This window comes from Oryza brachyantha, chromosome 2 (genome assembly GCF_000231095.2).
Source record: "Oryza brachyantha chromosome 2, ObraRS2, whole genome shotgun sequence".
Classification (NCBI taxonomy): domain Eukaryota; kingdom Viridiplantae; phylum Streptophyta; class Magnoliopsida; order Poales; family Poaceae; genus Oryza; species Oryza brachyantha.
In genome coordinates, this window is record NC_023164.2 from 13,502,940 (window position 1) to 13,524,672 (window position 21,733).

The 21,733-nt window shown below is 46.1% G+C and overlaps 2 protein-coding genes across 2 annotated transcripts; one reads left to right on the forward strand and one right to left on the reverse strand.

Annotated features, from left to right (window-relative positions):
- The first annotated feature begins 1,301 nt into the window (after nt 1-1,301).
- LOC102718244 (exocyst complex component EXO70B1-like) lies at nt 1,302-3,585 on the forward strand. Its single transcript, XM_006648593.3, has one exon. The coding sequence runs from the start codon at nt 1,388-1,390 to the stop codon at nt 3,434-3,436; it is 2,049 nt and encodes a 682-aa protein (XP_006648656.3). The 5' UTR covers nt 1,302-1,387; the 3' UTR covers nt 3,437-3,585.
- A 10,276-nt stretch (nt 3,586-13,861) lies between these two features.
- Nucleotides 13,862-15,052, reverse strand: LOC102711223 (heavy metal-associated isoprenylated plant protein 33-like). The gene has a single exon (XM_040521235.1). It carries the CDS (start codon nt 14,837-14,839, stop codon nt 14,162-14,164), a length of 678 nt encoding a protein of 225 aa, XP_040377169.1. The 5' UTR covers nt 14,840-15,052; the 3' UTR covers nt 13,862-14,161.
- Nucleotides 15,053-21,733: the final 6,681 nt, after the last annotated feature.

Below are 21,733 nucleotides of genomic sequence, written 5' to 3' on the forward strand. Positions count from 1 at the left end.
ATTTAAATCTTTATGCCATTTTCTATGAACTTCTACTTTAAGCTAAGATCTATCGGGTAAGAAATCTTGGATTGCTGGAGGGGATGGTGTGCATCGTTGTCGTCGTCACCGCCACAATCACGTGAATGTTCTATATCACGCCTGTGTGTCGGAGTGAACCATCTAGTACTAATAGCCATATCCTATCGAAACGGTAGACCGTACTATAGTATTCCTATTAATTTAAATAAAATGAACCTAACTTGCTAGAAGATCGATGCACTCTCTGAGTTGACTAGTTCAACCGACTCGTTGATCGATTGATATACAGGGTTACGTAGAACCATATGCGCATGGATGCAGCTTAATTAACGATCGATTAATTAATTAATTAATTGATAGTGTGCGGTTGGTTTATTTATATTGATCATACTGCTAGATAGATGCAAAACGCCCGCATGTGGTATGACTGCATGGAACGCATCTCGTCGTGTCTGTTTCGGACGGGACCCGTTCTCTAGTATCTTTCTTTTTTATCTATTTTTATAGTTAACTAAAGATATAATCGACTAAATTAACTAATAAAAATAAAAATCTTACATTAAAAGAGAAATTTTTATACAAAAGAGTTTCGCACAACATTCAGGAGTTAAAAAAAAAATGCCAACAATCCATCTGAAATAAATGACCTATCTCTCTCTCAAAATAAAAAGAAGTCGCTAGCCTGCAAGCAAAGGAAGGGCAACACACGCCGGCCACCGTTGGTGGGGTTGGACCAGTGGTCGTCGGTCCACTGCACAGCGACCTTCGGGCATGCCGCCCCGGCCGCCGTCCAACCCCTCAAAAAAAAAAAAAAATCATCGCCACGTCGGCCCGGCGACGACACCCGCTCGCACTCGAAATTTTTTATTTTTAAACAAATAATTTTATTACTAAGCCGCCGGAGAAAAATATTTATAAAGCTGAACCCTTTTAATGCTAATGGCGTGATAAGATAACGCTGTCACGCCATCTGTTCGAACATGATATGGTGTGACAGTTTTGCCACACCATTGTCAATAACGTGGCAAGACAATACTGTTACGCTACCGATAATGGTGTGGTCATGTTAATGTTGGTGCCGTGGTCAAAAGGTTTATATGGTCGAAATAAAGTTTAATAAAATTATTTCTTAAAAATGTTTTAAAAATGAAAAAATTTCCACGCACACCAACGCGACCGGTCGGACACGCCGCGAGCGACCGGACCAGACGAGACGCCGATCCATCCATCCATCCGAGACACCGGACCCAGCACTGCAGTACCAGTCAAACCGGAGGAGCAGAGCAGAGGCGAGCAGCGTAACACCCAAGTTACCTCCGCTCCCCTCCCCCCTCCCCTCCACCGAATCCCCGATTGGCCCGCGGCGATGTCGGCGGCGCCCCCGCCTCCCCCGGAGTCCCCGCTCGTCGCCGACGTCGGAGGCGGAGACAAGGTGCTCGCCACGGCGCAGCACATCGTCAAGTCGCTGGCGACGTCGAAGAACGCCGCCGACGACATGATCCGCATCCTCTCCGGCTTCGACAACCGCCTCTCCCAGATCACGTCGGACCTCTTCCCCTCCCCCGACCTCGCCGCGTCCTCCGCGGCCGAGACGGGGGACACCTCGGCGGGGGGGATCCTCTCCGCCGCGGCCGCCTTCGACGCCGCCGAGCAGCTCATCCAACTCTGGGACGGCACCCCGGAGGCGCTCGTCTTCGAGGCCCCCGAGGACGACGTCGCGGAGTACCTCGCCGCGGTCGACGTGGCCGTCGAGCACCTCGCGCGCGGCGCGGGTGCCTCCGCCGCCGCGGGGCGGGCCGGGGTCGCCGTGCAGCTCGCGATGGCGCGCCTCGAGGAGGAGCTGCGCCACCTCATGGTCCGCCACGCCGTGCCGCTCGACCCCACGGGTCTCTTCTTCTCGCTGCGCCGCCTCTCGCTCGGCTCCATGGACGACCTCGACACCTCCTCCGAGTTCGACGCCGCCACGCCGCACAGCATCGACGCCGCGCCGGAGACCGCGCGCGGCGGGCCCTTGGTCAACCCCTTCGAGGACCAGGTGTTCGACCCCGTGCGCCCGGAGGCTGTCGACGACCTCCGCGCCATAGCCGACCGGATGGCGCGGGCCGGGTACTCGCGTGAGCTCGCTGATGCGTATTGCGGCATCCGACGGGACCTGCTCGATGAGTACCTCTCCGCCCTCGGCGTTGAGCGCCTCAGCATTGACGAGGTGCAGCGCATCGAGTGGAAGCACTTGAATGACAAGATGAAGAAGTGGGTGCAAGCGGTCAAGACGGTCGTGCGTGTTCTGCTCGCCGGTGAGCGGCGCCTCTGCGATCAGGTGCTCAGTGTGTCCGATGAGCTCAGGGAGGAGTGCTTCATTGAATCAACCAAAGGATGTATTATGCAGATTCTCAATTTTGGAGATGCTGTAGCTGTGTGCCCCCGCTCACCAGAGAAGCTCTCCCGAATTCTTGACATGTATGAGGCACTTGCGGAGGTGATCCCTGAGATGAAAGATTTGTGCTTGGGTAGTTCTGGGGATGGTGTGATCAGTGATGTTCAGGCGAATCTTGATAGGCTTGGGGATACCATAAGGGGTACACTTTTCGAGTTTGGAAAGGTTTTGCAGCAGGAGTCATCACGGAGGGCGATGACGGCTGGTGAGATCCATCCCATGACACGCTACGTCATGAACTATTTGAGGCTGTTGGTTGTTTACAGTGACACACTTGATATCCTCTTGGATGCCGATGCCGATGATCAAGTTGAATTGGCAAGAGCTGGGGATCAGGATCAGGAACACTTGGAGAGCATGACCCCTCTTGGAAGGCGCCTTTTGAGGTTGATATCTTATTTGGAGGCTAATTTGGAGGAAAAATCTAAGCTGTATGAAGATAGTGCACTGGAGTGCATATTTTCAATGAACAATTTGCTGTACATTGTTCAAAAGGCAAGGGACTCTGAGCTCGGCAAGATTTTAGGTGATCACTGGATAAAGAGGCATAATGGCAAGATTCGGCAGTATTCAAAGAGCTACCTAAGGATTTCCTGGATGAAGGCTTTGTCTTTTCTAAAGGATGATGGACATGGAAGTGGGAGTGGCAGCGGCAGTGGCAGTGGCAGTGGGCATTCAAGTTCTCGGATGTCCATCAAGGAAAAGTTCAAGAATTTCAACCTGGCCTTTGAGGAAATATACAGGAACCAAACAACCTGGAAAGTTCCAGATCCTCAGCTCCGAGAAGAGCTGAAAATATCAATATCTGAAAATGTAATTCCGGCATATCGTGCTTTTTTGGGAAGATATGGTAGCCAAGTGGATGGGGGAAGAAATTCAGGGAAATATATAAAATACACCCCAGAGGACTTGGAGAGTCAGCTTTCTGATTTGTTTGAGGGTGCACCGGGGTCAGCCAATCACTCTAGAAGAAGAACATAGTTCATATTTGGCAAGCCCTGTTAAAGGTATGATTTTGTCCAAGGATCATAAATTGCTCTACATATCTTTCATCTGGGTTCTTGTTTCCTTGGTAATCATTACAGTACAAGGACCTTTCAGTATGCAACCTGTTGCAATGTGTGTACCAAGGAATATTGTACATATGTTGTCTGTGTGCTATCTCTTGCAGTTTCTTTTTCCATGTTAGCTCTTCTAGATTTTCAGTACCATGTAACAATCGAGAGGCCGAAGGAACTTGTTCAATTGGATTGAGTTGGGTTTACAACCTATTAAGGGTTATGAAGAAATATGATGTTCAGTAGCATTGAAAGAAACTCCATGGTAAAGTGGGTTGCAAAGAGAGACTTTGTTGTCAAATTTTATAGTTATGAAAATTGTAATTCCTGTAAACTTATGAAATATTACATATATAACACTGATGCTGCAACCACAGGCTTAAAAGTGTCCTTTCTTGAATGTTGATTAGAACATTAAAACTACTTGACTTGTAGTGAGATTGAGAGTAAATCTTTTTGCTTATCTTGTGTACTAAAGTTTGTCGCCATTTGGTTATCTAGAAGCTTCTCTAGCATTATATTATGAATAAGAACATATTTGGCAGATAATGAAATATAGGCGGTCCATTATGGGCTACTGTTAAGACAGACTCAATGCTGAAACCTCTTGCTTTATGAAGCTTGGTCTGTGCACCTGGATTCATGTATAGTAGGTTTTTGACATCCATATATTAGGCCCAACTCAGCACACTGCTTTGTTTACATTACCATACTGTTCAAATTGTGAGCTGTTATTCCACAAACAATGTAAATTACTCATCCCTTGGTATCTGATTTCCTATATCTGTCTCAAGATAAATGTTTATATGCAATTAGAGTGCATGTTCTTGTCCTGTATACTTACTCCAGGAGATACTGATCGAAGTTATTCTTTACATACTTACAAACGTGTCTTGGGACCACAGAATGATTCCATAACCTCTGTTTCAGCAAAATTATATTCAGAGTGTGGCCTCTAGTTAATTCGATTATTCATGATAAGGACAGGCACTAGCTCAGAGTTTATTCAGTAGTACCCATTGTACTATAAGTATACAACTGTAGTTTATGGATTATCTATCTCTATCTGCCTCTCCAATATTTTTTCTAGGTTTAGTATCTATTGTTATCAATAGATGAAGTTTTTGGTCCTGTTAAAATAGTAAGTTCAACCAAATGTATTTTTAAACAAGATTGACAAGTATGATCCCCTTACATCATTATCTCTTAAACCTTAATTGTTCTATGTCAAAACCATCTCCAGTTAAGTTCAGTTGTTTTCTAATCACACTATATACATTACAACATAGAATACTATAACTGAACTTTACTGTCGATAGAAGGAAAACCATTTGTCGGTTGGAGCTAAATCGCGCCCTCCCAAAATATCTGAATAATGCTCTTGTTTGAGTTGAAAATATTTAGACTAGGGATGGCCATGAGTTGACTTGCAAGTAATTTAGGCCACTGGAAATTGCTGAAATGTTTCCAAAACGTATCCAAAAAGCAATGGTAAGCTGAATTTGGATATCATGATCTGATTTGTCATGTCTGTGGAATAAATCTGAGCTTACTAGTACCTGGTACTGACACAAGGTAAGTGCTTGGATAGGTGCACATTTCAGTAGTGAGCTACTTAGTTAAGATCCAAGAATTACGTGAATAACATTTACTGAAATGAGATAAAAAGGGAAGAGGTTAGTCTCATATGATCTGCATATGCAAATGGTACTTGGGGTCCCAATGAATACATGCTATATTATTGACACATCGATTGATACAATGCAATCATGCTTACAAATGCAAATTCTATATGTACAGTTATTTTTTCTGAGGGTGGAACTGCGAAGAATTGACTAGTGTAATCTTCTGAGGTCTTACAACAGTTAAAAATTGACAAAAATATTGGGATAGATTTGTTAGTATCTCTCTCATTGGTGAGATCATTGGTGAGAGGATGACACTTAAACTTGGGGCAATTTTCTGTTTACTTATCACCAAATATCATACCATCCTGAGGGGAGGCTGGATACATATTTATAGCTGCATTCTAGCATAAAAGGATGCTGTCCTAGAGCATCCTAACAACCTGTCCTAGAGCATCCTAACAACCTGTCCTAGATACTGTCCTAGTAACGGAAAGACCAAAAAGCTCAAGACTTATTCCTTCATTCTCCCCCTAAGTCTTGTGCGTCGTCTTGTGGGAAAGTTGAGCCATCCCGATCCGGGAGCAAAGTTTAAGGAACTTGATCCTCCCAAGGGGCTTGGTAAGCAGATTCGCAAGCTGGTCCTTGGTGTTGATGTAGCTTGCCTTGATGCTCCCTTCCTCCAAGCAGCCTCGGATGAAGTGGTACCTCACCCGGATGTGCTTGCTCCGTTCATGAAAAACAGGATTCCTTGCCAGGGCCAGAGCGGACTTGCTGTCCACCCTAAGCTCCACCGCTCCAGTGTCTCGGTCGAGGAGATCACCGAGCAGTCGCGCAAGCCAGAGTGCCTGGGTCAAAGCAGTGGAGACCGCTATGTACTCGGCCTCGCAGCTGGATAGGGTCACCACCTGCTGCTTGACCGACTGCCAGCTAACGAGGCACTTGCCGAGGAAGAAGAGAATCCCGCTCGTGCTCTTGCTAGTGTCGATATCGCCGGCGTGGTCGCTGTCGGTGTACCCAATGAACTGTGCCTTTCCAGGGCACCTCGGGTAGTAGAGGCCGTGGTCGAGAGTCCTCGCAACGTAGCGGATGATCTTCTTCACAGCCTGCTGGTGCTCCGTCGTCGGTCGCTGCATGAACCGACTAACGTAGCCGACGGAGAATACCAAGTCCGACCGTGTGTGGGTGAGATAGCGAAGACTCCCCACAAGATGCTGGTACTGCATAGCGTCCACCTCCTCCGCCGTGCTGTCCCGGCGCAGCTTCAGCCTCTCCTCCATCGGGGTGAGGGCTGGGTTGCAATCGTTGAGCCCAGCTAGCTCAACTACTCGCTTGGCGTAGGCAGTATGGCGAAGTGTGATCCCGGAGTCATATTGGTGCACCTCGATCCCTAGATAGAAGGAGAGGGGACCCAAGTCACTCATCTGGAAAGTGGCCTTCATGTCTTCCTTGAACGCTGCCACCTCCGTATCCTTGGTGCCGGTGATCACCAAGTCATCAACATAAACACCCACCAGCAGGGTATTTCCTCCATTTCCCCGCCGGTAGATAGCAGCCTCGTGCGGGCTTGGCTCGAAGCCCATCCTCTTGAGCGTGGAATCCAACTTGGCATTCCACGCCCTCGGTGCCTGCCGCAGGCCGTACAAAGCCTTGTGCAGACGTAGCACCTTGCCCTCCTTGCCAGGGATCGCAAAACCCGGCGGCTGGTGCACGTAAACCTCCTCCTTCAAGTCGCCGTTGAGGAACGCCGACTTGACGTCCATGTGATGGATGCGCCAGCCTTCCCGAGCTACCAGCGCAAGGAGTCGCACGGATTCCATCCGTGCCACTGGGGCGAAGGCATCGTCGAAGTCGATCCCCTCCTGCTGCACGAAACCACATGCCACCAAGCGAGCCTTTTGCTTGACGATGACTCCGGCTTCATCCCTCTTCAGCTTGAACACCCACTTAAGAGAGATCGCACGATGACCATGAGGGAGGTCAGCAAGCTCCCAGGTGCGGTTCTCCTTAACCATGTCCAATTCCGCCTTCATCATGGCGCGCCATGCCGTGTGTCTCTCGGCCTCCGCGAAGGACCGAGGCTCGCCGTCGTCGCACGCGAGGTGCAACTGTTCCTCCAGGTCATGAGGCACCAGTCCCGGCACTGGCTGGTCACCGAGGAGGTCCTCCATCGTACGATACCGTAGGGGCTCTCCCTCATGGTAGGCGTCGATGCGCTCCTCATCATGTGAGAGCGGAGTAGCGAACTGCACCGGGCTACGCTCGACGTGAGCTGGTGTTGGTGTGGACGTGCCCTGAGGGGTGGCTGTTGGTGTCGGAGTGCGTGGGGTCGCCGACTGTGGTGGTGTCGGCGCAAGAGCTCGGCGCAGCCAAAGTCATGGCTCGAGAGCGTGGCGCTGCCGAAGTGGCGGGTGCCGGAGTTGGTGGAGACTCGGAGACTGGGGTAGGCACGCTCGGTGAAGGGGAGCTGCCCACTCCCCCAGCTTACCTGAAGTGGATGTACTCGACAGTGAAGTCGTTGTACGTCGGAGTAGAGCTGTTGTCCACCGTCTTGTCCCATGTCCATCCTCGCCCTTCGTCAAACACCACGTCGCGCGCCGTGCGCACACGCTGTGTCTCCGGGTCGAGGATGCGATAGGCCTTCGAGCCTTCCGTGTAGCCGATGAACACCCCTGGGATGCTCCTGTCGTCGAGCTTGCCGATGTGGCCAAGCTCCTTGGCGAACACGAGGCAGCCAAAGACTCGCAGGTGGGAGACCGATGGCTTGCGCCCATGCCAAGCCTCGTACGGCGTCCTACCATCGAGAGCCTTGGTAGGTGAGCGGTTGAGGATGTAGACGGTCGTCACCACCGCCTCCCCCCAGAAGAGAGCCGGCATCCCTCTCTACTTGAGGAGGGCTCGAGCCATCCCCACAACCGTCTGGTTGCGCCGCTCAACGACGTCGTTCTGCTGCGGGCTGTACGGCGCGGAGTAGTGGCGGTGAATACCTTCATCGGCACAGTACGACGCGAATTCAGCCGCCGTGAATTCGCTGCCGTTGTCGGTACGCAGGATGCGCAACTTGCTGCTGCACTCCGCCTCCGCAGCAGCCTGCGTGCGCCTGATGGCGTCCGCAGCCTCTCCCTTGCTACCGAGGACCGTCACCCACATGTGGCGGGAAAGGTCGTCGACGAGCAGCAAGATGAAGCGTCGTCCTCCTGGTGTGGCCGGAGTCACCGGGCCACACAAATCCCCGTGCACGAGCTCGAGCTGCTCCTTGGCTCGGAAGCTCGTCTGATGGGGAAAGGGGAGCCGCCTCTGCTTCGTCAACACACAGACGTCGTAGAACTGCTCCTCGTGGTCAAGGCATGGCATGCCTCGCACCATCTCCTTGGTACTGAGTCGCTTTAGGGCCTCAAAGTGGAGATGGCCGAAGCGCTCATGCCACTGCCACGCCTCGTCGTCCCGGCGGGCGACGAGGCACACGGGTTGTGCTACCTGCACGTTGAGGATGTAAAGTCGGTTGTTGCCTCTGGTTACCTTGACAAGGAGGCGACCACGGCGCTCCCCAATCTTGCGCCGATCCCAAATCCTCATGACTTCGTTCTTGATCACCACGCATGAGCCTTTCTCTTCTTCCAACTGTCCAATACTGATGATGGAGTTCCTCAGCGCGGGGATGTAGTAGACTCCGGTGAGCAGCCTGTGCACGCCGGACTTGGTGGTGAAGATGGCGGAGCCGGTGCCCTTGATATCCACGCCAGAGGCATCCCCAAACTTGACGAAGCCTCGGACGCTGGGATCAAGCTCGGTGAAGAACTCCCGTCGACCGGTCATGTGATGGGTGGCCCTGGTGTCGAGGACCCATCCATCAGTCTTGTCGTTGTTGGAGTCGTCACCAAGAAGGGCCCGTGCCTTCGGCTCTTCTAGATGGAGGAAAGCCGATGCGGCCGGTGCCGCTGGAGATAGCTCGATGCTTGCATGTGCCAGGAGCAGAGCTGGTTCTTCCTCCACTTGTGCGGCGTTGGCCTGGGCTTGTCATGGTTGTCGGCAGTCCTTGGCCCAGTGGCCAGACTTGCCACAGTTGCGGCAGGCGCCATCTCGCGTCAACCTGCGGTTGTCGGTGGTGTCGCCCTGGACACCTCCACGGGCTCCACCCCGGATGCGTCCTTGCAACCTGACCTGGACGCCTCCGCGCCCCTTGTGCAGATTGCCGCGCTTGCGGCCGCCTACCGAGGAGGACTCCCCCTTTTTTCCATCACCCTGGCAGGCCTCCCACTGCTCCCAAGTGAGATGGAGCTTCCCGCTAATGGTGATGGGCCCGGAGAGGGGTTGTGGCTCATCGCCGTCAACGACCTTGAGGCGACCAATCGCCTCCTCGATCGTCATCGTGGAGAGGTCCAGCAGAGACTCGATGGAGCGGGCGATCTGTTTGTACTTCTCTGGGATGCAGCGGAAGAGCTTCTCGATAGCTCTCTCCTCGTTGTAGGTGTCGTCGCCGTACTGCACCATCTTCTGCAACAGTGTTGAGGCGGAGGGCAAAATCATCGATGTCCTCACCTGGCTTGAAGGCCAGGTTCTCCCACTCCTTGCGAAGTGCTTGCAGCGTGCTCTTGCGAGCGCGATCGCTGCCGATGCGTGCCGCAGCGATGGCGTCCCAGGCCTCCTTGGCAGTCCGCTTTTGCAAAAGCGAAAACTGCATCTCGGATGGAACTGCAGCGATGAGGGCATCCAGCGCCTGTCGGTCTTCATCGTAGTCGACATCGCCATACCGAACTGCCTCCCACATGTGCCGCACCTAGAGCCTCACCCTCATCACCGCGGCCCACTCGATGTAGTTGGTCTTGGTGAGGGTAGGCCACCCACCACCGGGACCAAAGTCCCTGAGCACCGCTTGGATGCCATGGTAGCCATGGCGCCGATTAGGGGAGGGAGAGTCGCGCTGCCTGTGAGGGCCGCACTCTTCGTAGATCCGGCCGCCATCACCAGGAGGGTAGCCGCCGCGGCGTGTGTTCTCTGGGTTGCTGCCGGCACGCTTGCGCCCGTCTGGGCTACCGTTGCCGCACGCGCCCTCGCTTGGGGCGCCGTCGGTGGGTGCGTGGTCCCCTGGACCACCGTCGCCATGAGGGTGGGCTGCTGCCCACCGTACTGTCCACTCCCGTGCCCTTCCTCTCGCCAGCTCCTCAAGGTCCCTGTTGGCGGTGATGTCGCCGACGATGGAGCCGTTGATGCTGTTGCGCAAGGTCTCAACCTCAGCCTCCGCCGCACGTGCTGCATCTTCCGCCTCCTCTGCTTACGCCTCCGCCCTGATCGTCGCCAACTCCGCTGCTGCCAGCCTTGCTGCCCTTGCTGCTGCTGCTGCGGTCTGTGCCGCTGCTCGCCTGCGCTCTTGCGCTGCAGCGAGCTCGGCGTCCTGCTGACGCCGTGTGCTCGAGGCGCCCGAACGCCGAGACTGTCCGTCGGACATGGCACGCCTCCGGGGGTTGCTACGTGGAGAAGGGAAGGGGAAAGGGGAAGGAGGAGCAGCCGGTGATGCTGCTGTTGGTGGTGGCTGAGTGCTCACTCGAGCTTGGGAAGGGGAGGAGCAAGAGATGTTCAACCTACAGGAAAGTGTGGCTCTGATAACAGATGTTAGTATCTCAATTGTTACTCTTATTGGTGAGAGGATGACACTCAAACTTGGAGCAATTTTCTGTTTACTTATCACCAAACGTCATACCATCCCGAGGGGAGGCTGGATACATATTTATAGCTGCATTATAGACTAAAAGGATACTGTCCTAGAGCATCCTAACAATCTGTCCTAGAGCATCCTAACAACCTGTCCTAGAGCATCCTAACAACTTGTCCTAGATACTGTCCTAGTAACTGAAAGACTAAACAGCTCAAGACTTATTTCTTTAAGATTGATGGGAATTGAACTCAGTAACTAGGGAGACAAGGTGCAACTTCTGATCTTGTCTATGGTTGAGCTCTACATATGCTAGCTTTATTTTGGTTGGCCTCGACATGTGCAAGTTCATATTCCTTGGATTACTTGGCGATGAGCTTTGCTTTATGACATCATACGATGTTGAAAAATATGTGATTCTGTCTTAGCCTCATGTTTCCTTCTCCCTTGCTAGGTTTTTAAATTTGTGTCCATGTCATTCATTTTTAAGTAAACATGCTTTAATTATCTGGGCACTAAATGTATATTTTAAAACCATCTGGATCTGGAACGTATGTTTTCATGTCAGATGATTTATTTTCCGCTGTTAGTAAAATATCAATATAGACTATTTCATAACATAGTCCATCAAACCTTAACTGTGCATTGTTGGACTTTTTTTATTGTTACACTATTTTTCTTTCTATGGTTACCAGTGTTATGCCTCTTATACTTATCTCAATAATCTAGTTCTGATTTCTGTTCTTCTTGTAGCATTTACTGCTAATATTTCCCCTGAATGCTGACAAGTAAAGTTTGTCAGTTTGATGTCTTTAAAAGGCTGCTTCAATTTTGTAGCTTTTTGGAGAAGCAGGCCTATGAATTGCTATAACATTTCTCTGTAAGTCTCATGAAAGTAAATATCGCAATTCAAAACTGAAATAAAAGGCTGTATAAGAATGGCAAAAGGTCTCTTAGTTCCTTCTATGCTAAAAATGGTGATCAAACAGTTCAATCATTTTCACTTTTAAACAGGAGAGTTTCTTTTGCAATTTTGTGTTTCTCATCCTGTTGTTTGTTCCCTTTGTATAACAAGGTCTAAATTGTCTCTGGTTTTCTGTTGCTATTTTTCCTGTTAATCTGGGAACGGGTTAAGGATTTGCAGTATCTTTCGAGATAGACTCGTTTGAAACTGAATCAAGGGATGGATTCAAACAGTAATAAGATGACACAACAGAAATATTTCTGACAAAAATATTCAACTTTTAGTACTTGATTATGTATTCTATTTCGTTTAGGTCATTCCAATTTTAGAAGGATCGTACTGATTTTTGGGCCTTCAGCCTCTATTTCATTCGTGAAAATCTGAAACTTCCGTTCTACTATTTCTAAGAGTGAAGTGCACCAGCGGTCCTTAAACTTGTGTGCATGTGTCATCTAGGTCCCTGAACTTTTAAAATATATTTTTAGGTCCTCGAACTTGTCTGGGGCATCAAATAGGTCCAAACGGGCTCCAACCCATTCTATCCGCTGACGTGGCATGTCACGGTGGCACCTATGTGGCGCTGACATTGTCCGGCCACCGCGTGCGCCGTCGCGCGCCAACCGTCTCTCCCGCTCGAGCGAGCGCACATGTGAGAAGGGAACGAGATAGCACAACAAAGGAGTGAGGAATCGAGAAGAAAGAGAAAAGAATAAGGAGAGAGATACTGATATGTGGGACCACATGTCTCCACCAACACGTAGGCATCACCGAAGCATGCTACATCAGCGGATAGAGCAGATCAGAGCCCGTTTGGACCTATATGACACCCTAGACAAGTTCGGAGACTCAAAAATGCATTTTGAGATTTCAGGGACCTAGATGACATATACACATAAGTTTAGGGACCACTGTTGCACTTCACTATATTTCTAATTTGCAGGAAGTACAGTTTCCGCTACTAGTATTAAACGCACTACACTTGATATCGTTTTTCCTTCAGACACATACAATACGGTAAGTACTTGTGCATTTTCCCTGCAAAAAAGTAGTACTCGTGCATTTGTGCCAATCTGTGTAATGTACACGGGGAGGTCTCATGATTTTACTATCAATGGTGTCTTGGTGAAGCTTGTAAGGTTCAGATGCACTGATTTGGCATTTGAAATCTTCAGATGTCTGATCTGATGTAGTGATGTAATGCTGCCTCAGAAATAGGAGCATAACAAAACTTTGTTAGATTGGGCTGGGACTGGGAATTAGAATCAGTTGATTCTACTGGCATTTGAAATCAGTTTGCGCATTTAAGCACAGTGGAGTTGACATGTTTTTTTACTCGACACATACAGCACTGCAAGTACTTGTGGATTTTCCAGCAATAAAACTACTTGCACACAAGCTCTCTGTTATGTACACTGGGAGATGATACTACTAGCATTGTTATATTTTGTGAAGTTTGTAGCATTCAGATGTTATGATTTGACTACATCTTAAGATGCCTCTTGTAATGCTGCCTCAGAATTCAGACATATTTCAGAACTTTTAGATTGGACTGTGCTTAGGTTTATCCATGGAATCCGCTAGCTAGCGTCTGGATTTTGCTCGGTTCATGTGCGCGAAGCAAAATTCTGAAACTAAAACATGCCAGTTTTTCAGTCCTTTTGGCATCTCCCTTGATTCTCTGCTCGTTAATGCAAAATAATTAATGTATAATTCGGTTTAGAATTTGACGATATCTGTAAATTTGTTAACTTTTTCTCCACAAATTTTCTGGTTGCACGCATGTTTGAGTACCCCCTTTACCGGCCTATTTCAGCTTATTGCTTAAAAGTTAAAGGTGTCCGGATTTCTTTAATTCAAATCGATTGGACAAGCACACTCCGTCTTTTTAACTAGCCCTTCTGCCATTAATTAATGATTAGAATAAGAATCACTTGATGTTAGCAGCCAAAAGACCGTTAAAGTGTAACTGGGACCATAATACTTTTTTTTTGCAGTACTGTTGATTCTATCTGTTGGCGCCCTCTTATATGATGAGGGTAAAAATGTTTCTCTCCCATTTAATTAGAATGCAAAAAATACCAGAAAAAAAAAACTTCGAATCAGTTAAGCACTTGAGCGGTTGTTTCTTCTGAAGTTTTTTATGTGTTTCAGAACTAGCCTGGTCTCTTGAATCTTTATTAATCGCCGTCATGGGACTCTTTGGTACATCAATCGATTCTCCTCTAAAACGAAGGATCATCGATAAGTACCTACGTACACCATCACTCACTCAGTTCAAGAAACATGCTACATATGTAATAATGCATGCATGGCTCCTTGTCACTTATTCTATCAAACTCTGCCTTAATCTGGTAATTAGGCCGACCCAAACCATGCAATTAGTTTACTTAATTACTAATCGTAATTAAGCTAGTTCTTGTCGAGCATCTCGCAGAGCCTCTTGAAGGACTCGAGCTTCTGCAGCTTCATCTGCTCGTGGAACCTCCTGATGAACACGTCGGCGACGTGGTCGATCTCGTCCTCCAGCCTGAACTCCACGCCGCCGCACTCCGCCGCACCGCGCGCCAGCTCGATCACCGACTGCTGCTGCTTCCCTCCCGTTTCTTGCTCCTCGTCGTCCTCCTCGCCGCCGCCGCCGCCGCTGTCCCTGTCCATGGCGAAGCTCGGCAGGCTGCTGAGCAGCACCACGGCGCTCCTCTCCTGCTCCAACACGAAGCTCGGCAGGCTCTGCAGCACAGCAGCCTTCCTGCTGCCGCCGAGGAGGTGGACGCCACTCATCAGGCTGTGCTGCTGCTGCTCGCCGCCGGCGCCACCGCCACCGCCTCCGTGGTGACTGAACGCGGTGGCTGCCTCGCCGCCGCCGCCGCCACCGTAGCCGTACTCGCCTTGGCTGCCGCCGCTGCTCACGACGGCGTGGATCTTCCTGTTGATGGCGCTCAGCAGGAGCTTCCTGTTGCGGAGGATGCCGACGACGACGAGGCGCGTCCTCACGACGCTCGTCTTGGCGCGCACCGCCGTCGACCTCGCCTTCACCGCCGCGACGACGGCGGCGAAGAGGTCCTTCAAGAACTTGGACGCCTTCTTCATCTTCTCCTCGACCCACCGACCAAGATCGATGAGCAAAATCTATCCACCAAACAACGCAGCTTGATCACTTTGCCACAAAATCAATCACAAAATGTGATATTGATGATGATATAGTGGTGCAATTATATGCGTTAGCTATGGCTAGCTAGCAATGTGCAATACGAATGCAAGTAGATCTATGTGTGTTTGGCATGGAGTTTGCTTTGTAGGATTGCATGGGTATATATAGGGGTGGTGACATGAGATCATCTTCTTCTTCTTCCATGAAGCTTCAACATCACATGGATGAAAAAAGTTGCATGTGGTAGCTGGCTAGCAGAATCATGGGCACTGATAAAAAAGGAGAGGAGAGGAGGAGAACAGGGAGGGGGAGGAAAAGTAACTTATTTACTAGATCAAAAAGGCCAGTGAAAGATTAAAGCAAAAGTGATAGTAGCAAAGGGGAGGAGGATCTATAGCTTAATTGGCAAAACTAAAGTGAATTAACATGCACCAACATATATCAATGCAACATCATCTGTAAAAGTTTATGATGGATGCGATCAAGTTGTGACATGGTCCCAATTATAGGTTGCATGTCTAGCTGAGCTCGTGTGTGAAAAAGTTTGTGGATTGTGGTGTGCTATATATATTGTTTCATGATTTGGAATGTTTCTTTTGATGTTTTGGAGGAAAATATCTTGTGCTTATAGAGTTGCAACTTGGCAACTGTGCTAGATTTGAGGTTGGTTGCCAGTGTGATTGCTTTGTTTGTTTGTTTGTCATTTTGTTGGGGTACTTTTCTGCTATTCAAAGACCAAACGTTTTCATGTTCACCAGTCGCATATCCGAATGGAAATATATGTAAGATTTAACTTAATTTCATTATTGTTCTTCAATGGAGGAGTGGATGATATATAGAATAGATCCCCTGAATCCTAGGAAGTTCTAGCTTTATTTACAGCTGGCTGTTCGTGACGAATGGCTGGTAAATTTCAATTGTATTAGAACCTTATTTATTTAGTTCTAAATTAATGGAGAAGGTTTTAATCTGCATGGAGTTCCCGAAAGAACTAGGGCAAACTTTCAACTTCAAGCATCGAACTTTAGTCATTAGTTTGAAGCTTTTTTTTAAGACAAGGTCTGACGTATACACGATATTGTTAAATCTTAGCAAAAGATCTCTTATAAGGAGCAAACCTCGTTAAGCACTTCCCTTGCAAAAGAGACACAGGACAGCATTTCCTCAAAAAGGAACATCTATATGATTTAGGTAAGTTTATCTAACACAAATAAACAAAGTAATCTTACTGGTTCCCTCTCTCAAAGTAACAAATTGTCGTAACAGAACCCAGGGACAGAACTAGACATGGAACAGCTTAGGCTTGAGCCCCATGCCTAGTTGAAAAATACACTAGAAAAATACTATGTGTTTTAGTTAAAATTTTATCTTAAAAAATATATACTCAGTTAATGAGCCCTAGGTTTAGGAATTCGGTGGTATCACGCTTAAACAGAGCCAATGTACGGGCACCTTGATTACTCCATAATGCTGATTATTGATCCTTAACTCATCATAGCCAAACTTAAGGGAATCTCAGCAGGTACACTTTTTGGAAGCCTTCGCCACTAAGGTTCACTTGGCCTCAGAGTACAGTTAGTGCCATGACCATCTGCAGCTTGCTGCCTACCTTAGGCTACAGTCACATAGTGCACTGCAACTGTTGTTCAGGGACCAATGCCATAATGCTGCAAATTAAAGGTCTACACCAAAATGTAGGCCAAATCCTGCTTCTTCCCTTTTTCCCTTCTGTCTTTGCTCTGGAAAAAAAGGGAGTATGGATTATTATTGCCACACTTGCCAGTGAATAATTTGAGATCCTACGGATGAACAAAAGCAAAGGAGGTACTAGGTAGAGGTCAAAGGAGACTATATATATATTGTTTATGTAATATTACCATCTTCATAATTTTTAGTACTAATTTTAATACCTTAAGATATATTATAGCTTGAGGTATTAAATTTTTATGTGCAAATTTTATTATCTAAAGTTAATTTTCAAGTATGGTAAAATTACCCATATTATTTACCAGATGCCATGAAATAATAATCATATAGTTCATCCGGTTTTTATTTGACGCCGCTGATTTTTTGTCTACGTTTGCACATTCGTCTTATTCAAAAATTTACACAATTATTAATTATATTGTTATGATTTAATTTATTACTAAAGAAACTTAATTTAAACATGATTTATAATTTTACATATCTGCACATAAAAATTTGAATAAGACATTAGGTTAAATATAAATTCAAATGTAGTATGTACGTTGCATAAGAAAACGGAGGGAGTAGGAAGGCATTCTTTTTTGTAGTTTGCCCTACGGGCTGAGCTTTGCCGACTTGTGACGGCGGGCCGGCGCTTCCTTGCTGCTGCTGCTTCGGTGCGGATCAGCTGGCAATTTGTCTTCTTCTCATGTATCTTTCTTGAAGCCCTCTTCCAATACTCTCTCTGTCAAAAAAAAAAAAAAAATTCTTCGGTTTCCGTGTCCAACGTTTGATCATCCATCTTACTTGAAAAATTTTTAAAAAATTAAAAAAAATTAGTCACACGTAAAATACTATTCATGATTTATCATCTAATAAAAATAAAAATATAAATCGCAAAAATAATTTGAATAAGACGAAGAGTTAAAAATTAAAGGTAAAAAATAAAAAATTAGTTTATTTTGGAACGGAGAGAGTACGTTTCATCTCTTTCATAAACAGCAAAGATGGCGGCATTTCGTCTGGCAGCTAGAGACGGCGTCCGTTTGGCAGCCATGCATACTGTAGGTTAGCGACGGTGTTCATTCGATGATCACGATGTCGGCGGTGGCGGTGGCGGTGCCAACATCGTCCAGCTAGACGAATGGTTGACATACGGTTCAGTTACGAGGTGATAAAGCAGGTACAATAGCAAACTATAAGTCAACTATAAACATATTTTAAAGATATATGAAATGAGAGAGAAGAGTAGCGAGTTATAAAATTATAGCCCGTTGCAGCATGGACTCTAATACCTAATACATGTAAAACGGGTGAAATCTGATAATAATAGTGTAGTATATGTTTTGTAGGTAACTATTATATTAACTGGTTATTAGATTGACTAATAGATTATTTGAAGCTAATAGTTGACTATAATATTAAACTTGCTCTAATAATATCTTTGGGAGATAACACCTTACCGTTTGATGATATCTTTCACTTTGATGCGACGTCAACTGCTGTCGATGATGTGCATGAGGTTTAATCCACAAGGCACAAGTTTTGAAGATTTTGTTTTCTATTTTGATAGGGACAAGGCATATATATAACCTATAGTTCACTTTCTAGAGCATGGTTATGTAGATTTCCGTCACCCATGAATAAGGGTTTATCAATATAATTTATACAGATAGTTTTATCCTTGTCTTTGGATCGGTGTTGAATATCACACTAGTCCAGCCACCATCCAAGGGTGCTACACAAACTATCTAAAGGCGGGTTCAATAATAACATTTTCTTTTAGACACATTGCCTGCCAAGAGGATGTGACGTGGGAAGTGCTATAACTGCGCATGCAGGAAATCCAACAAGATGTTTCACCTAGCTGCAGCTAGGGTTGATAAACACCTCAACAATATCCCAGGAGGGATTAAGTCACTGAAAAGTTGTTGTTACCATCCTAGCAAACCACTGGCCTAGACTTTCACCTAGATATGAAAATGGTACCATTATGTTGACGCTGAAAATGATTAACAATGTATCACACACGACGATCTAGGAGTTACTCTAAGACTACTCCAGTGCATGAACTAAATTCTTAGATTGCTGGGCGTGTCAGTCAGTTTAATCCTGTAACTGACAAGATATAACATAGAAAAAATAGTTAAACCTAAATCGCTATCGGCCGAATAGCCGATACCGTTTCAGAACCTTAGCCGATGAACTAGACGACCGGCTTTACAAGAATTTTATGAGGATAGATGAAAATATGCCTGATCGGCTGAATCAGGAGTAGGATAATTACCAAATGGCTCGACCAACCAATTAATCTTAAAAGATCGGACTTAACCAGGACAGTCTTAAGATTAATCATCCAATCGAACCAATCTGATGCTTATCGCACACACAATCAGCAACCGATAGTAGACTAACCACGGAATTCAGGATAAACTGGATTGCTATAGTAATTACTAACACGAAACAATAATAACCAAGCACATACATGCTCGTGCTAGACCTAGAAGATCGGACTAAACCAAGACAGCTTAGATCTAAACAAAATCATATTTGAAATTGGTAAAATATTGTAGCATATGAGTGAATGGATACCAAACCAGCGTAACCCATCAATTGATTCACTAATATCAGCTGATCGGACAAGTTCCTATAGCCAGATCAAACCAACATACATAGATCGGACCTAACCGAGACAGTATGTAGTTAAGCACGATATAACTATAGGAAACATGAAGATCGATAAGTTTAATAAATAAATCGACGGATTACTTGAGATAATGCTGGCTAGAACTCCAGCGATAAGCCATCACGAATCCCTGATCCAATCTGACGATACAAACCCAGTCAACTAGATTGATCGGACTAAACCAAGATAGAATCATGTTGAATATATTCATATCGATGAATCAAATAAAGAACTCGCGAGGACCTGATCGAGAACCTACCACTATTTCAAACTAAGAATAGATTAAAGCAACAATAGATCTTAGATAGACCATCGACCAGCTAGGCAGAAGATCAAACATAATCGAGAAAGTCCTGTTCTAGCCGATCGACGGGTTGACGAACACGAACTTACATTGCGAAGCTGACAAACCTCGCGCCGAGAGCTCGCTCTGATGAAAAGGTAGGCGATGCGCCGAAGTTAAATTTGATGAACTGATTGTCGTTTTTACAAAGCTGCGGGATAATCTATTTATACCCCCGAAATCTAACTAACCTAACTAGAAATGGATCTGTATTAACAACTAACCTATTACACTCAGACTCTAATTAGATATAAAATTCTAAACAAACTCTAAGATAAAAACAAACCTAATTTATACGGACTGTGATTAATACCGAATCTATCTCTAAGCATCCAGGTCCAATCGGACTCCAATTCTTGTCCGATTCAGACTCTATTGGCCGAATTCATATTGTCTTCAATCTATTCTTCCAGCCAATCCTCTTTTTCTTGTCTGCTTTGGTCTCTAATCGTGCGTTAACCCATAACGACAATTTTCCAAAATTTGGCGTTAACACATGTCCCCAATTTCGGAATAATTTATTGTTCCGAAATTCACTTTTGTTTTAACCGTCTTCCATCATCGGCTCAAATGCAGCTTTAATGGTACAGTTTAACGGACTCCCTGTTTGTGCGCATTATGCTAACGGTCGTGTTCCCATTGGCTTGATTTATAAGTTTTCGTCCTTTTCCAAACTTACCCATTCTCACGATTGCTTTCATCTTCTTCAAAAATCTGGCGTTAACACATTATTATCTTAATTTTAAAAAAACATTGAAATTTTCTATATTTATAGATGTTTAACTATCAAACAACCATTGTTAGCGTGTATCCACAAATAGCGAGCCACGCATCCCGCATTCACCTCTAGATGCTAGCATTTCTGCGCGTGCTTGCTCTGTTTCTATGTTTTAGCGTGGACGATATAGAAGCTATTTATCATCGGTTTGGATCGTTATTTTTGAAACTGTTCACAACTGGCATCTTTGCAATGTAGAAAAAAATCATCGACAATATATAAAATCCCCTTTAATTGAAACACAAATTATATGAGCCATGGATCCAGGGAAGGTACCACGAATCTGTACCTGGTTTGATGCATGTGGGCTACATATGCCTACATGACCAACCAAATAGCCAACTGATCATGTTTGTTCGTCCTCCCTAGCCAGTCACGACAATATTAATCTCTGATCCCATCCACAAAAGCAGTCTTTAATTGCATGTATCCAATTAACGTAGCAGCATCAGCAGCAAAGAGCAAAGCTTTTCTCTCTAAATCTTCTTGTCACCTGCACATGGGAGCACCAAGGTATGTCTCGTTCGCCGCTGGAATGTTCAGATTCGCGGTCGATTTGGCTGCTGAGCTTTTCGACCTCCTACGGCGTTCGAAAAGCTAGATTAGTATAATTAGTAATAGAGTAGTATATAATTAATTAATAGATTAGATTTGAGTTTCGCGTTCGGCTAAATGTTAGTTATCCGGCGTGAAAAACATATTAATAGATTAGTATATAATTAATTAATTATTAGTTATAAAAATTATAAAATATATTAATATAATTTTGTAAAGAAAATTTTTATAAAAACCACTTTGTTTAACCGTTCAGAAAACATGCGCCTAAGTTAGCAGCAATGACTGCCGAAGGCAGCCTACGTCCCTAAAAACGACAGGTGGTGAGTGCAGCGCTGATCCATCTACCGATGGCGTTGTCAACTGTTTTAGTTGGTGCCTGTCTGCCTGTGCTTTTGTGTTCCCCATATATATCCGACGAAAACCCATCGGTTTCGTGGTTGTTGACCAAAATGTCATGATATATAATTGATAGATTTTGGTTTGATATATAGAATTTTACAGAATTCAACCAAATTCGAGCGAATCATGGTTATGTTAAGCATTGAGGCCTATTCGGTGTGAAGGAATTTCATTCAAATTTTGAAGGAATCGAATAGTTTTGTGTGAAAAACTTATAAAATTCCTATGTTTTGAAGGAGCCTCAGTTTTTGCCCTTTTGGTGTGCATTGTGCGTCCTGTCAGTTTATTTTAAGGAAAGGGAACTGATTATTAGTAATCCAATGAAACAGCTAATCGGTGCTCATCAGATTATAGATAATCGTCGAAAGCAACCCCAAACCTCG